This window comes from Rhopalosiphum padi, chromosome 1 (assembly GCF_020882245.1).
Source record: "Rhopalosiphum padi isolate XX-2018 chromosome 1, ASM2088224v1, whole genome shotgun sequence".
In the NCBI taxonomy this organism is placed as follows: Eukaryota; Metazoa; Arthropoda; class Insecta; order Hemiptera; family Aphididae; genus Rhopalosiphum; species Rhopalosiphum padi.
The window spans coordinates 10388689-10405814 of record NC_083597.1 but is presented as its reverse complement, the minus strand read 5'-3'; the positions used below and the strand labels follow the sequence as shown (position 1 = coordinate 10405814).

Sequence of the window (17126 nt, the reverse complement as noted above, 5' to 3'; positions counted from 1 at the left end):
GACGAACATATCAATTATCTAATTATAATTTGTTCTCAAATTACAACCAAATCAACGCAATCAAAATCGCTCGATGAGAAAAAGTTATTATTTTACAGACGAATCTTATGTAAATATTTGAATTTTAAATGCTCATAAAAAATTAAAGCTATTTTCCTATAAACTTTTGTTTAATCATAGATATTAAAAAACTTACACTAGGAACATACAAAAATTGTATTAAATTTCCAAATTCTAAGAAAATAATTTGATAACATTCCTTGATATACAAATTTTGATAAAATTCTAAACTTCAACATGAATAAAAAATAAATATTGATTTGTATTTTCTATATTTATTGACCAGTAAACGAAGAACTAATGAGAAGCCTTCTAATATTTTTCAAGCATTGATAAGGCACATAAAAAAGAAAAATCTGTTTAAATTATGTCAAACATTTTGAAAATTATTCTATACAATGATTATAACTATTTATAAGTTACACATCGTTGATTTTAAATTAATTAACTTGTCCAATAATAATTTTCCTTAGTAGTTTTTTTTTCAGTTATTTATAAAAAATAGTGGAAATTTCTATCATTGATACATATAAGTACCAATAACTAAATTGAATTTTCTATCAGAATTCTTTGTATTGAAAATCACAGCATTTTTTCAACTACTAACTCAATATGTTAACACTCACATACACAAAAATAATGTAAAATCAATACATCCAAGTACACAAACCTATATTAACTAATAAGATCAAAAATAAAAAAAATATATGATCAACTGCTAGTTAAGAAAGAACTACACTAAATTAACAGCTATCATCCAATAAATGAAAAATCAAAACTCATCTACTGAGGAGTTTTCATTCAACTGGTTTTCTTCGTCCAAATATATTTTGTTTTTTGCTTGACATATAGAAGACAATCAACAAGTACACCTTTTTCATTTAGCTCCTACTTATTTTCCAGTTTTAAACTGCATGGATATTTGACAAAGAACAAAAGGTTCTACAAAATAAAATAAACAAAGCAATAAAATAGAACTCAATTGTTTATTTATAAAAATCCATGGTTTAAACAGATTCTTGGACTGGTGGCTCATAACCTTCAGGCCTGTCTACTTGGACACCCGTTTCTTCATCAACAACTGTAGTCACACCTTCATCACTGTGGAATTCCATCAATTTACCAATATCCATACGTGGTTTCTTCAAAACTTTAACCTAAAATAAATATTAACATAAATATCATTAATATTCATAACATGAAAATATATTTTATTAATAAGTTAAATGAAGAAAGTACCTTGCGAATAAAAACATCGTGTAATGGATAGATGCTTTGGCATTTCTTTTCAATTTCCTTAGCGATTGAGTCAGGTCGGAGCTTATTCACTACTTCTTTTAAGTCAGATTTCACTATTTCTTCAGTAATAGTTTCTACCATCTTCTTTCTAATAGCTCTGACCTGAAATAATAAATATATGTAATATACATATAATATAAATTAATATATAAAAGTTTAAACTGAATGCATGGGTGTAGGTAGGAAATATTTTCGGAGGGGGCTTTATCTAAATCTATATTAATATTAAAAAATTATGAATAATTTATTTGTATGTATTAAACAATACAATTGTTTTATTTAATTTCGGTGAGGAGGAGGGTGTTTGAACACCCAACCCCCCTTACATATGTCCATGACTAAATGTATGTATAGCAGCAAATAATTTGAAATAATACTGTATTTAAAAAATTTTTCCATCACTTTTCAATTAAATTTATTTTATATACTCTGCCCATTAAAATAATGCAGTTCGTTCACATATCCAAATGAATCAGTATCACACTCTTAGAGATAAATTCTCTCATCACATAGTGACTGGAGGTTAATTTTATGGTGTAAAATGTGAAGTGTATGGGAATATGTAACAATAAAAAAGTTTTGATTACCACCCAGTTGCATACTCTCAGTGAACAGAGTATAAAAACAAAAATAAGTTAACTTAAAAGTTTTTACCTGAGTATGTTGAGCATAACATGTTTTCCTTGTGGATGATTGATCTTTTGATGTAAATCCAATACAAAATACACGTAATAAGTATCCATCAGTGGTCTTAACATCAACATTAGCTTCAATCAGAGTTTGCCATTTCTTTACCATTGATCGCAATTTATCAGTGGTAAGGTCCATTCCGTGGAAGTTGGTCAGAACATTTCTACCCTTAACATCTTCAGCAATCAATTTGAATTTACGGAAACTCCTTTCAGCTCCATCATCTTCTTGTAAATCGGCAAGCGAAACTTCAAACACACGGTGTTTTAGACCTTCAGATGCAATTTCTAAAAAATTTAGAATAAGATTTATTATTAAACAATAATAAAAAATAAAATTATGCTTTTTTAAGAGGACGTTGCACCCACATGAGTTGTTTGTGTTTTACACACGTATGACTTCGTACATTTTTGTTTACCAGTTTCAATAGCTTGCTTTTAGCTTTGATAAATATTAAACTAAAAGTATGCTATTGAAACTGGTAAACAAAAATGTACTATGTCGTACGTGTAAGATGGAGACAACACGTGTGTGCAACGTTCTCTTAAAATCACTTATTATGTACAACAAAAAATATTTAAATATGCTTAAGTAATATTGTTATACATAATGTATTAACTTATTAGAATTTCGATAAAATTAATTTTTGAGAAATTAAGTATTTTATTAGTATGATTTGTATTTTACTTAGCTACTAAAATATTTATTTAGTATATGGAAGACAAAAAAAGTTATGAAAAATAAATTACGTCTATGCAAAGTAAAATAAACATTCAAGGGCTTAACTACATTTTTATAACAGAATTATAAACATTAGAATAAACTACATAAAAATTTAAAATGTATACTTTGCTAATTAAAACAATAAATTAGGTATTGTAAGTATTAACACTTAGTACCATCAGCCATATAGATGATTGATTAAATCATTCATTTGGAGGTTATAGGAAAAAGACAGTCTATCATATGACAGCTAAAAATTATTAAAAAAAAAAAAGATGAGTTGATAGTCATGAGTTTCTTTAAAGATATGAATTTATGCTATCCAACAGTCTATAATAAAATGTAATTAGTATTTCGAATACATAATAATCTCGGTAATAATTGATTTTCAGAATAAAGTTGGCGATAAAATACTTGACCAAAAAGTTATATAGGTATATATATATATTAATATTAAATTGTTTTATTCCATTAAGTAAATGATATTTACAATCTTTACACAACAAAATAAAAAAAAATAAAGATTTGAATGAAGGAGCATCCATAATGTGTGATCAGAATACTTTTACTCAAAGCTCGAAAGTAGGATGTATCGACACGTTAGGTTAGGCATCCAGTGACAGTAATAGAACAGTACTTAATCAAGTATATATATTAAATACCAATAAATATTTAATTTTAACGATTTTAAAAGTTAATAAACCATCAATTCTACTATTCAAAAAGAATATACTATAATGTATGAAGTTATTGATGAATGTTTTAAAATTGAAAACTGGTTACATATAATATTTAATCAGTCGACAAATTAAGTTTTTCTTTCTCAAACTTAAAAAACGTACACCAATGCCTTAGCGTGTTTATATAAAACACAGTGTCGTTTTAATAAAATCAACGGAGTTGATAGAAAAGTTATCAACACTTACTTGTTCCCTGTGTACGATTGACAAGTGTTTTTCCAACATCGCGGTTAGTGAACATGCACGGGGCACGTACATTGTACCAATCCTTACGCGTGAACGGGTCGATGCTGAAAAAAACGAAACAGAATACATTAAAAAACAATCTGAGTCAAACATTTTGGGATAATATGATCATTTATAACACGTATGTATGGTTACGGTAATCGAAAATCCGTGTACTTACATCTTCTTCTTTAAGCCTTTCTTGCCACCTTTGGACAGCCCCTTGTTTTTGCCAACAGCCATGACGGAAAAGTTAGAAAATTAAATAAAGCCAAACAATCCGAATATCTGCTTAACTATTTTCAATGAAATAGAAATGGGGAAGCGTTCAATGATTCCAACGTGGTTTGAAAAAGGTAGATATCGAGACTTAATGGCGAATAGGAAAATTGCCGACGAGCCACAAGCGCATGCGCAATACGTCTTAATCCAAAGATGTAGTAAATGTTTTGAGGTTACCTAAACAAAAACGAATGTGCAATTCTTTTACAAATGGCGCCAAAATATGAAATTTTGAACATAAATATAATATATATATTAATACGTATATAATATTAATATATAATAATATAATATTAAGCCTATCATTTTTCAATATGCTTCAAAAACTAGAACGAACGTTAATTATGACCTTCCTCAATAATTTTGTACATCATACTTTGAAAAAACATTCTTTAGTTTTTTTTTTTTAATTTGTCCATGAACCCAATGAATGTCATCTGAACTTGTATTGTATAATTTATAATAGTAATTTTAAAAATTTATAATTAAAAAAAAAATAACTTTAAGCAGTAGAAATTTGTCATACTAATAAATCATAGGATTTTATCAAACAGTATTACAGATTTTCACGACTAACTATAGTATAATTACTACACCTATAGTAAGTTCTGAATAATGACTATACAGTAACAGTATAGTATACTACGTGCTTCAGTGATTGGTGGTATAACTGGTATATTACATTGAATTTTGTCAGACTAAGGAAAATTTAAATGTAAGTATATACATATCAATAAATAGCATCATTCATTATAATATTATATTTTACTCGTAGTCGTAAATTTGCCTTGTTAAAAGGGGGGGGCTAAAATTATAAACATAGAATAGACCCGCGGAGGGTTTCGCTCACATACCCATACATATAAATTTTACAATTTTATTGTAATATACTAACATTTATTATATAAGATGTATATAAAATCTTCAAAATTATTTACTTAACGTCGTATAATACATAACATTTTATTATATAACGTTACATACGTTATATATTATAACGTATAAAGCTCAATTATTTTAATTTTATTACAAATTTAATTTGCAATACAAAATCCATACATGTTCACATAACACATACCTTTCGGATATCCTGATTAAGAATTACGTTTTGCATTTTATAATTTTCTCTAATAGTAATTAGGTTCCCCCCCCCAATTTACGCCTATGATTTTACTATTCCACGTGATTGATTTCTAAAATAAAAATAATATATAGGTAATTTTGTTTCAAATATTAATATATTTTATACAGATTTGAAATAGTGTCCCGTGATGATTACCCATTGCGATATCTCCTGAAATAATGAAGATATCATAATTCTGGTTTTTATAAGATTCACATGGACAAGAACTACAAATATTTCATATTTTTATTTATTTTAATGTTTTAGTAAAAAAGTTAAGAAACATATTTTTTTATTTAATTATTTTCAAAAAAGTTTAAGACAGTCATACACTCATACATCTGGACAAAGAAAAGCTTCTTTTACTTGAAACTGTGAAATAAATTTGTAAATACTATGTTTGATTTGTAAACTGTAAATTTGTAATATTTTGAATAGTTTGTAATTTGTATATATCATATTATGTAGGTACAGTGAAATAAAGTATTTGAGTATAAATATTCAAATACTTATTTTAAAATGTACCTAATTTAATAATATTTTTATTTGGATAATAAAAATTGCATAATGTTGTTAGTTATTTATTTGGCAATAACTTACACAGTAAATAATTTTGAAAGTTTGGGAAATTATTTTTTCTAATAAAAAATAAAAATAAAAACGTAACCTCAAATATATCACAAAATAGGAATTAGTAATCTTTTAAAACCCAAACCATGATTACATAAAATTTACTAAAGCATAATATTATTGATGAAGCGAATATTATCATGCTATTTTCAATATTTTTCAGATTTTGAAAACTATCCAAATCCAATAATTACTTAAATATTCGTTAATCTAACCATTTTAATGTAATCTATACAAAATTTGCTATTGGTTAAACTATTTAATTCACCACCTCTTAATCACTTATAGTGGGTCATTTTTTTAATATACTTTGTTTAGGGTTTGAATTTGAAATATCCCAGTGCACACATATTAGTCAAATAGTCAAATATCTAATATAAAAAAAAAAATGTAAAATAATTGGTTTTTATAAATATACACAATAAAATAAAATATTAAATAATTTGCTAAAAAAATAATTATACTATTTAAGTTTGAAAGCCAGACACTATAAATATAGGTAGTAATTTAGTACTTAGCCTATTAATCACTGAGCGTCTGAGCCACAGCTTATATAGTCCGTATGGCCGCACTGGTACTTGGTAGTAAGTACAATATAACAAAATCTAATAAATTATAATCCGATAAATTCACTATAGTCACTCACACTTGTCGTCTTGTCGATAATGTAAACATTGTAAACGATAAGATACGTAATATTATGGTATGGCACTATGGCATCTTGTGAAATTTCCAGGTTGAAATACCTACAATTATTATTATTTATTCATAGGCGCAACTAAAGCTCTATTTCTGGGTAGGCAGAATTGATATTAGCAACCCGTGGGGGCTTTGCCCCTACATCACTAGTATTGTAGACATATACAACTAGGTGGGCCACAGACAAAACTGGGTGGGCTTAGCCAAGACCCCCCTAGTTGCGCCTATGTATTTATTATATATTATTAGTTATTACATTTTACCTTTATCATAGGTGCGTGTATGTATACAGGGCATCGATCTATGAGCTGAACTTGGCGAACTTTGTTAATATTATATATATATTAACAACAATTAAAAGCTCAACTTATAGAATTTTATTTGTTTTGTCAAAATTCTTGAAAATTATTTTCAATTTTAACTTTACATTATTTACATTATTTTATATTATTTGAGTATTTGAGCTAATTTTATTAGAAATGAAAGTATAATGTACTTATTTTCGGGAAAACGGATACATTTGGATATTTTGTCCGTGATGGATATTTTGACCGATAACCAATTTATAGATGTTAATTTTTTATAAATTAATAATATTAAGGTCATCGATCCCATCGAAGAGTTAGTTCTACTCTTTAGGTAACTAATCATGAGGCTTTATATTTGGTATAGTTTTATTGTACCATAGTGCCCAATGCCCATAGTGGGTACAAATTATTATTGCAAAATATGTAAAATGTAAGATTATATAAACTATAAAGACTATAGACATTTAAAAACATTAACAGATTTATGAAAAGACATGCAAGAACCTCTGACAGAGCTACATACCTTCATGTATTTTTTCTAGTGAGGTAAACCTAATCAAAAAATCCATATTTTTGTAATAAGTTAGTACCTAATTAGTAACTAACTTGTAAACTTTCTAAGTAGGTCATCAATTTGATTGACTGTAGGAGTTATAAAAATGCACATAAATTACACCGAAATTCATAATTTATTTTATATTTATTGTTATTAGGTCATTGCCCATTGGGAATATAATATAGATTATAGATAATAATTCGTATTTCGTTTAAATTTTGGGGGGCTATTATGATTTGCATGTAGGTATGTACTGTGTGTATGTTCCGTGAGATATATTTTATATATATATATAAAGGTGGAAAGGATTAAGCCATTAAGGAATATTGAAACTATTCTTTTTTTTTTGGGGGGGGGCTATGATTGATTTGAGGAGGCTTAGCCCCCCCCCACCAATTGCGCTTATGTAGAGAAGGTAATATAATAGCAAATTATATAATAATAATATAATATAATATCTTCTCTAAATTGCGGTTTTTGTAGATTTAAAATTATACAATTTATTATCATATAATTAATAATATAATAATTATCATTTAATTAGACAGTGTTACCCTTTAACCAAAAATATAATTTTATTATATAATATCTTTAAATTGTCCCGACTCTTTCGGTCGGTGTTCTTATCATTTTTTGACGCCTGACACTTGAGTACTGATTACAAATTTTAAAGATTAGTTTTAGACCATCTGACCATCACCATACTATACTACTTTAGTGGCTACTGAGTATAGAGTACTTACTGACGGTTTAAATAATTTAATCGTTTAATAATTCTAAATACGTTTTCAAGTCTTACCTCTTAAGCCATGGCAGGTAAAATGATCGATCTAAAAAATTTGAACGTGCAGCAATTAGCAAAAATGAAGGAACAGGTATACAAAGAAGTGAGTTTAATACAAGACTCGTTACAATCTTTGAAGATGGCACAAAAAAGGTACATTAGTTCACAAGAGGCGCTCGAAAGTGCCAAAGGACGATCTGATGGTACATCTATGATGATTCCTTTGACCAAATCCATGTATGCTGCTGGACAATTAGCCAATCCTGAGCATGTGACAGTGTGCATAGGTGCTGGATATTTTTTGAAGCTCGAGATTAAAGACGCAATTCAATACTTTAAAAGACGTGTCAACTTCCTTGTGGAACGAATGGAAGGCATCCAACAGATTGGTATGGAAAAACAGAAGCTACAGAATGTTGTTACTGAAGTACTAGAGATGAAATTACAACAAGCTCAAGCTGAAAATAAATAAATAACAGTTGTGCTAATTTATTTTAATTACTTTTACCTAACATTTAAATAATTTAAAGCTAAATTTTTTGTTTTTAATACCTATTAAATTAAACTAATAAAATGTTTGTTAAATATTTCCTATAAATGATTGGTACTGCTTTTTGTCCTTATCAAAGCATATTTTTTGTATTGTATTGAGATTTCTTATTGTAAAAATATTAAAGATTATCAATTATTAATGGATCAAATATTTAAATATTTGTGTTAAAAAACATTTTTTAATATTTTAAATCAATGAAATATGATTCTGAATATAGGGGTCTGTCAGCTTTTATCACTAAGTTTATTTAAGCCTTTTTAACAAATTAGCATTATTATATTATGACTATTTAACTATTATAATAATATATTTTTATACCATATTATATTATTATCTTTATTAACTTTTGAGTGAATATCACCTTACCATAAAACAATAAGAATAGATTGTAGTATAAAACTATAAATAGATAATATCAGAAAGTTAATCTACGTATGTATTTTAAAATGTCATTGGGTATATAAAAGTTCATAATATATGTAGAAATTAAGTCCCCACAAATAATGTTTTTTTTAACCATAACAAAACAATTAACATTGTTAAAACATCCAATTGTGTCTAAATTTAAACTTAAAATGTTTATAAAAAATAATTGTATTAGTTTATTTTTTGATTCAGTATTAATTATTTATGAGGAATATTGTATACAATTTCAAATCTAAGCTATAAACATTTCAACTTTAAAATTCAAATGCATACAAAAATAAACGTGTTTATGTATTTTTCATAATTTTATACCATGAACTAATTACATAATATCTAGATCCTAAGTTAACTAAATAATTTGAATAATTTCCGATTATTAAAAAAAGTACTGAAAATTGTTTACTTTTCATCCCCGAAAATACCACATGTAGATCTAATTTTCTACCGGAAACTACGCGCCAAGTGTGATCGTAAATTTCATAAAAAATAAGATTATCTGTCGTGGTGAATTCCATGATCCATCCTCGTGTACTATGTACACATTTTACACGGGAATCTGAAAATATTGGGAATACAGAATATTGTGTTAAAAAAATAATTTTCAATTCTCTAAAGAACATAGTTGCTGGGTGGAACTATTATGTACTGTGGTCTATGAGTCATGGCAACACTGTATTTTGATCTGTTTGTAATTTTGTAATCTCGGCGTTTTGTCGTTTTTAGTGTTTTTACCTCTATTTATACAAAATATATTTTATGGTCGAAATGTCGACTTGTCGTAGTGTCGTATTGTCAATTATACTGTTTAGTGTATATCGTCCGGTTGATATTTGGTTATTAATTTAATCTTTTAACTATGGCCGGTACTTACTACTTACTGAAAAAAATAGTAAATAATCAGTACTCAGTAGTAGTCACTATAATTTAATAGTACTGAACTACTCACCATTGGACACGGGACAGTTTTCATTAAGGCATTAATCCGAGTGAGCCGTCTCAAATTCGAAATCATCGTTTGACACTGATACCACAGAATAGATTAATTTTATTAGATTTTTTTTTGCTGATACCTTGTAAGTTAATGTTTAGTTTTTTCAAATTTTTGTTGTTGACATATTATTACGTGTCAATTATTATTATTTAAATTATTAAATAAGTAAGTAGTAATAACTACTTAACAAAGGATGGCCAATCGTACGGTAAAAGATGCAAAAACTATTCATGGGACAAATCCTCAGTATTTGATTGAAAAGATCATCCGGTCTCGTATTTACGACAACAAATTCTGGAAAGAAGAATGCTTTGCTCTGTCTGCCGAGTTGCTGGTAGACAAGGCAATGTCAATGCGATTTATAGGAGGAGTATTTGGCGGTAATATAAAACCCACTCCTTTCTTGTGCTTGACATTAAAGATGTTGCAAATACAACCTGAAAAAGATATCATTGTGGAGTTCATAAAAAATGAAGAATTTAAATATGTCCGGGCGCTAGGAGCGTTTTATATGCGCTTGACAGGCTCGTCAGTAGATTGTTATAAATATTTGGAACCATTGTTGGCTGACAGTCGTAAATTAAGAAGACAAAATCGAGATGGCCAGTTTGAGCTTATACATATTGATGAATTTATTGACTCACTGCTACGAGATGAACGTGTTTGTGATGTTATATTACCACGTATACAAAGCAGACATGTGCTGGAAGAAAACAATGAATTAGAACCCAAAGTGTCCATACTTGAAGAGGACATTGAAGAAGGTGTTGAATCATCAGATGAAGAAGAACCTACAGAGAAAAGAAGGGAAAAGGAAAATAGGAGTAAACACTCTCCGACAAAAGAAAAAAGAAGAGACAGAGAGCGTGAAAAGAGGAATAGAGATAGAGATCGAAGAGATCGTGATAGGAATGATAGAAGAGATAGAGACCGACATAGAAGGAGTAGAAGTCATGATCGAGATCGAACAAAAAGACATAGATCTAGATCACCTTATAGAAAGTAAAACAACATTTTTATTTGTATACATGTATATTTTTTTTTAACAAATAAATAATTTTAATTCAATCAAAATAATCTTCTATGTCAATATTAGGATCTAACAAATCTTCCATTAAATTAGTTACATCAATTTGGTTCAATATTAAATTTTCACACATTTCTTCAAGATCAGTATCTCCAATAAGCATTGCTCCAACAACTCTTCCGTTTTTTAATACTAATTTAATATATTCTTGACCATTAGTTACACGAACCAATAGCTCACAATCTTGCTTGTCCAATCCTTGTGCATTATATAAACCTAATAAAATAACTTTGAATCCAAAAAATGATGTTACATGTGTAAATAATTCAAAACAAAAGTCTTGCAATAATGTTTCTTTAATATGTATAGAATGCATGCATTTGGCAGCATACATTCCCATTTGTCTTGCTTGAGTCCATAGTCTCATTTGAAACCAATGTTCAGAATTCCAATCTACAGTACATACATCACCGGCTGCAAATATATCAGGCAGATTTGTTTCCATTTTCCAATCTACTTTAATACCACCATCACTAGCAATGTCAACACTTCTACCATCTCTTATATTAAAATTACTATTTGGCATGACTCCAGTAGCAGATATGACAAAATCACATTCATACACTTTACCGTTTGTTAATTCTATCCTAACTAAATCCTTTTTAGAAATATTTTTGATTTCAGTCTTATATTCAATAATTACATTTTTACCAACATGGTTTCCAAACATTGCTCCACAGTGCCAGTCAGGACCTAAAGCAGCTCCAGAGGTACGTTCTCCGCAATATCTAAATCTTTTTATTACTTTGTCGCTTGATTGCTGAGTGTTAAGGTAGTTACTAAAAAATTCTGCTGCTCCGGCATCCAGAAAATGTGAACTAATGTGTTCATCTCTAATAACCCAAATAATTTCGATACCATTTAACTTATAAACCAAATCAGTTGCAATACCTCCATTACCAACAATTAATACTCTATTAGCAGCACCAATAATTGATTGAAAATACTCCACGGAATGTGTATCACGCAATCCAATAACATAATCTTTGTCATCCAACAATTTTGGAGTAGCACCTGTACATAAGCACAATTTTTTATATTTGATTTCCTGATGATTTACAGTATAAATTATATGCTCTATTGAGTTGATTGCTATTACTTTATCTATTATGTATTCTGTATTATCAATGCATTGGAGATTCCTATCTTCGACTTTAAATCCTGCAGCAATTTTAGTGTGAAATTTAATATCAGTGACTACTTTAACAATTGGTGATTCTGAAATTATAAGTACTGGCTCTGTTGTATATAATTTCAAAGCTTCAACACAACTTATACCAGCTATACCTCCACCAATCACAACATAGGTTGAATAAATTTGTTGGTTCCGACTCATTATGCGATCTTTTATGATAATAATTATAATTATAGTTACTCACATTCCATATCCATATTCTCAATTATGATTTATATATAATATATTACATATTATATTTTACTAACAATAAATTATCAAAATATTTTGAAAATAACATTTTAAATTATGAAAATTTCTAACTAGTGATAACACTATCAATTGTTATAGAAAAAAGGGAGAGATTAATAAAAAAAATGGATAAATAAAAAACAATTAAATTTTTTTTTGTATAAATAGCATCATAGTACATACTACATAGTATAACAAAATAGAATAATAAATAATAAAAAATAAACCATGATATTCGAATATTTTACAACTATATACAATTATTATCTTGGATCTTACTTTTTGATAATATTTTAATCAATGATAATTATTAATTTCAAATTAATATTTTCACAGTTGAAATAATTTGAGTTTATACAATTACAAATAATATTGAAAAAGTCTAACTGAAAAATGTAATACAATAATAGTATAATATTAAATTCTTTATTTTTAATTTTACACATAAACATATTTTCCAACTAAAATAAAGAACAATGATATAGAGGAACTTAAAAAGTTGAAAAAGTATAATTATTATTTAAAATTCTTAAGAATAATTTAAGATAGGTACCTATAATTTATTAATATATTAATATTATCACAAATTCTGTATTCAATTTCATGCAATGACTAATATTAGAACATGGGAATATTAAATATAAACAATGAATCCTCTTCTTTTTTCATCCATTGTGTTAATTTAGTTACTGCATTTGTTGCACATTCTTTAGAAACTAATGGTTCAAAACTCATATATAATTCAACATCTTCAGTTGCCTAGAACAATGTTAAATTACTCTTAAAATTTAAAATCTAATATAATTTTTTTACATAATATAAGCATATTATTCATAATTTGCATACCCAAGCGAGCATAGTTTCAGCTGTTAATTGTTGAAAAATCACTTTTAATGTACGCCCTGGGAAATTAATTTGGCTGATTAATGAACAATATGCAGACATGAGGTTTTGTTGTAATGCGTTGGTATTATATGGAGATGTAAATGGAGGGCACCAGTGTTGTGAGCGGTTTTTGTTTTTGTACAAAAGATGCCGCAATCCTGTAATATTTGCCCGTGCTAAGCTGACAGGTTGGCGAATAATTGCCTCATTAATTGCATGGAGACAATCATTGCAACGCATTTTCTGTTAAAAAATATAATATATTTATTTATTATGTGAAAGAAATTCTTTGATACAGTCTAACAGTTATAAATTACTATAAAAGGAACAAGGGAAGTATTGAAAAATTAAGTAAATAAAACTAACTTCTGTGATTTTTCTTTTGGCGTCGGAAAGTGTAAAAAAAAGATTATGATCAATTGTTAACAAAACTAAACATGCTTGACAATCTTCTGCCAGATATGATATATGAGCGTGCATGTAACCACTGAAAAAGTTATGAACACAATTAAAATCATGAGATTTTGGCTTAAAGTTTTTAAAACATATTTAAGGAATACTTTACCTAGAATCAAATGTTGGTAAACAAATGGGTGTCCAACTTTCTGCTGTTTTAAATGATTCTGTTGAATTAATTAGGTTTAGTATCAAGTGAATATCAGATACATGCAGCGAGTATTTTTTCATACGTACAATTGATATAACATGTTTTTGAGCAATCAATAAACCAAATACTAAATTCTAAAAATATTAAACATTTATTAATATTGAATAAAATTATTTAAAATATAATATCATTATTTTTGTACTTTTATTTTACTACATTGTGTCAATATGGTTTGTGTTATTTTATCTCTGCTACTAGATGGCATTTGTAGACAACTAATAGAATCTAATAAAAATCCTGGATCATTCTCAGTGAACGTTATAAGTTTGTCTATTAATCTTTCAGATCCGCTCATTAATCGCCGCAAATCAAAATTAGTTCTATTGTGGAAAATTTTTTTTAATTGGGTTAAAGTCAAAGTACTAATTATATTGTTATACACATATCTATAAGCAAAAAGAACAAAGCACATATTAATCCAACATTTAATTTTAAATTTATTTAAATTATATTATAAATTACGTTAGTTGTTTTTTAATTTGGTCATAAGGCTCAGAAGATTGGGAAACACCGACCAGTATAAGAGGATCTTTATTTAAAAACACTATTCGTGTCTGACCGCAACAAATCGACTGTAACGTGTCATTTGAATCTTGAGTCACTGACACTAATGCTATCATTAAACCAAAAAGGGAGGCCATTTGGTTCTCATTTCCAAATCTATACAATACATAAAAAGTATATCAGTAAAATTATTAAAAATTTAATTTTTGTGATACAAATGCAATTCATTGAAACCAAACATTTACAATAAATATATATATATTTATTCATGTTTTATTAATACACTGAACTACCAAATGAAAAGCTGCTCAGAAAACTGCATTTGTTCTATTCTTGCTTACTAATAATATTATATTTACCGTGTGTATATAGGTTTACCAGCTGTACTTAAAACAAATATATGTTTATTTTTTTCTTTAAGTTGATCAAATAAAATCTCATAAGAACTTCCCTGTTCTGAAGTACTTGGTACAGGTTCATTTTCAGTAACAGATTTACTAATTACTTTATCATGTATAGTAATATCATTTATATCAGAAATCAGTGTGGTTGTGTCAGTTTCTTGAGTTTTCTCCATATCATATCCTAAAAGAAAAATATTTATAAATCTCACTAAAAAAAAAAATTGTGAAGAACATATTATATCATAACATGACTATTAGAAAACTAATTTTGAAGTTTATATGTCATACCTAGGTAATTAAAATCCAATAAATGTGCAAATGCTTAATGGTTTAATACAAATGAAATAACTAGATTCAGTAAAAAAACTAATTTGGGCGATGGTAAATGATTTTGTTGGTAACTTTGGTACCTATTCTACTTTAAAACATAAATAAAAACCAATTTCAATCCTTACAAAACTGGTCAATCACAAGCAACATATAAAACATAATATTTATACGAGTGGCGATAATTTAACACAAATAGCAAGCAGCACTGTCAGATGACGTTTCCAATGATACATGACACAAAGTTCAACGCCGACAACACTCTTCAGTCATCACTACTACTGGCTATGACGGCAAGTCGGCAGACATCAATCACAGCAAAATTCATCATTATTCCTTAATGTTAAGTTAGAAATCAGAATATTAGTACAAGTATCGTGATAACATTATTGTTTTCAATCGGTGGTGATAATCAGTCGTGATAATGAAAATAACAAGATAAACATTTACACTTCACCCGCCCCAATACTCTATAACCTGCTCACGACGCATATTACATTATTACCAGTCTACACATGAAATAAAACCCATGAATGAATCCAGATCCTATGATTGGTCTATACATTACCTTTGGAGCGAAAATCAAAGTGTTATCTATTTACGATTAAATTTTCAAAATATTTTGACCTTTTTTAAAGCTTTAATGCTTTAAACATTTGGAATTTTCGATTTTCGATTTTTTTGTTTTTTTTTTGCAATCCAAAATTTTTAAACATTTTTTAAAATGTAATACAAGGTTTATTATGAGTTGTAATTATCGTAGTAAAAAAATCAAAAATCTCTAGTCACAATTTTTGTTTATTACGCATAACTACTTTTCGACAAAATCAATTTTTTAATTTTGCTGTAACTCAAAAACGAATCATTTTAAATACTTGAAATTTTCACCAAATGTTTATAAAATAGTTATCTATTTCCGATTAAATTTTCAAAATATTTTGGCCTTTTTTAAGCTACTTATAGACAATTGAAATTTTCGACTTTTTTAAGTTTTTTTTCTTAAAATGCCGATAAAAAAAATTTGGCTATCCAAAAAATCTTTAAAATTTAATACAAGGTTTATTATAAGCTGTACTTATCGTAGTAAAAAAAAATCAAAAATCGTTAGTCACAATTTTTGTTTATAAGCATTTAAAGTTCAAATGTATACGAAATATATCAAAATCGCGAAAATTTGCAAGGAATTTTGAAGTTGAAAATTCATAACATTTATGTTATTTATACCTAAGTTTAAAAACCCAAAACAAAGATATCCATAAGTTTTCCTTCAAGTAACTAAAAAAAAATTCCAGCGTCAATATAGAAAAAATTTTATGAGCGTATATGAAATGAAAATTGTTTTTGAAATCAAGTAAAATAACGATATATTACAATTTAAATATAGGTAATAATATAATATATTCTACTAATTATCATTGACTAACAAATTTAATCATCTCCGTTCAGAATCGTTTATCGTATACAATGATACCTGTCATTGCATTCAAATTTAACTAGTGACTAGTGACCTACTCTCCATCTACTATACAGCAAAGCGATACCCACTTGCTCACTTTTTTTTATTGTTTTTTTTTTTGTTATTTTTCTTAAATCTATATACTTAAGCAATTTTTTTCTAATTTATATACCTAAATTTTGTTTTTTGTAATAAGCTACTTTTGGCAACTTTTGTATCAAAATGTATCATTTGTATCAGCTACTGGCAAAATTTTTCTTAAAACATTTTGTTCTTTTTTT

General features: G+C 27.4%; 5 protein-coding genes across 5 annotated transcripts; 2 read left to right on the top strand and 3 right to left on the bottom strand.

The window, feature by feature from the left end:
* Positions 1–1027: 1027 nt before the first annotated feature.
* LOC132917020 (small ribosomal subunit protein eS1) lies at positions 1028–4119 on the bottom strand. The gene is made up of 5 exons (XM_060977526.1): positions 3919–4119; positions 3699–3802; positions 2014–2336; positions 1300–1461; positions 1028–1217 (listed from the first exon to the last, which is right to left on the bottom strand). The coding sequence occupies exons 1-5, from the start codon at positions 3978–3980 to the stop codon at positions 1068–1070; spliced, it is 801 nt and encodes a 266-aa protein (XP_060833509.1). The 5' UTR covers positions 3981–4119; the 3' UTR covers positions 1028–1067.
* Positions 4120–7992: 3873 nt separating this feature from the next.
* LOC132931671 (prefoldin subunit 5) lies at positions 7993–8717 on the top strand. The gene has a single exon (XM_060997580.1). The coding sequence runs from the start codon at positions 8145–8147 to the stop codon at positions 8589–8591; it is 447 nt and encodes a 148-aa protein (XP_060853563.1). The 5' UTR covers positions 7993–8144; the 3' UTR covers positions 8592–8717.
* Positions 8718–9802: 1085 nt separating this feature from the next.
* Positions 9803–11166, top strand: LOC132931669 (pre-mRNA-splicing factor 38). Its single transcript, XM_060997579.1, has one exon. The coding sequence runs from the start codon at positions 10283–10285 to the stop codon at positions 11093–11095; it is 813 nt and encodes a 270-aa protein (XP_060853562.1). The 5' UTR covers positions 9803–10282; the 3' UTR covers positions 11096–11166.
* On the bottom strand, positions 11125–12664 carry LOC132931668 (pyridine nucleotide-disulfide oxidoreductase domain-containing protein 1). Its single transcript, XM_060997578.1, has one exon. The coding sequence runs from the start codon at positions 12510–12512 to the stop codon at positions 11154–11156; it is 1359 nt and encodes a 452-aa protein (XP_060853561.1). The 5' UTR covers positions 12513–12664; the 3' UTR covers positions 11125–11153.
* A 72-nt stretch (positions 12665–12736) lies between these two features.
* LOC132917503 (protein SAND) lies at positions 12737–15788 on the bottom strand. The gene is made up of 8 exons (XM_060978268.1): positions 15351–15788; positions 15018–15243; positions 14617–14814; positions 14297–14540; positions 14053–14228; positions 13854–13974; positions 13449–13730; positions 12737–13361 (listed from the first exon to the last, which is right to left on the bottom strand). The coding sequence occupies exons 2-8, from the start codon at positions 15233–15235 to the stop codon at positions 13221–13223; spliced, it is 1380 nt and encodes a 459-aa protein (XP_060834251.1). The 5' UTR covers positions 15236–15243; positions 15351–15788; the 3' UTR covers positions 12737–13220.
* Positions 15789–17126: the final 1338 nt, after the last annotated feature.

Coding starts and splice junctions, on each gene's coding strand:
- LOC132917020 (XM_060977526.1), bottom strand. CDS start 3,980: ATGGCTGTTGGCAAAAACAAGGGGCTGTCCAAAGGTGGCAAGAAAGGC. Junction 2,337..3,698: donor CAATCGTACACAGGGAACAA/GTAAGTGTTGAT, acceptor TAAATTTTTTAG/AAATTGCATCTGAAGGTCTA. Junction 1,462..2,013: donor GTTATGCTCAACATACTCAG/GTAAAAACTTTT, acceptor TTATTATTTCAG/GTCAGAGCTATTAGAAAGAA.
- LOC132931671 (XM_060997580.1), top strand. CDS start 8,145: ATGGCAGGTAAAATGATCGATCTAAAAAATTTGAACGTGCAGCAATTA.
- LOC132931669 (XM_060997579.1), top strand. CDS start 10,283: ATGGCCAATCGTACGGTAAAAGATGCAAAAACTATTCATGGGACAAAT.
- LOC132931668 (XM_060997578.1), bottom strand. CDS start 12,512: ATGAGTCGGAACCAACAAATTTATTCAACCTATGTTGTGATTGGTGGA.
- LOC132917503 (XM_060978268.1), bottom strand. CDS start 15,235: ATGGAGAAAACTCAAGAAACTGACACAACCACACTGATTTCTGATATA. Junction 14,229..14,296: donor CACAATGTAGTAAAATAAAA/GTACAAAAATAA, acceptor TAATATTTTTAG/AATTTAGTATTTGGTTTATT. Junction 13,362..13,448: donor CTGAAACTATGCTCGCTTGG/GTATGCAAATTA, acceptor ACATTGTTCTAG/GCAACTGAAGATGTTGAATT.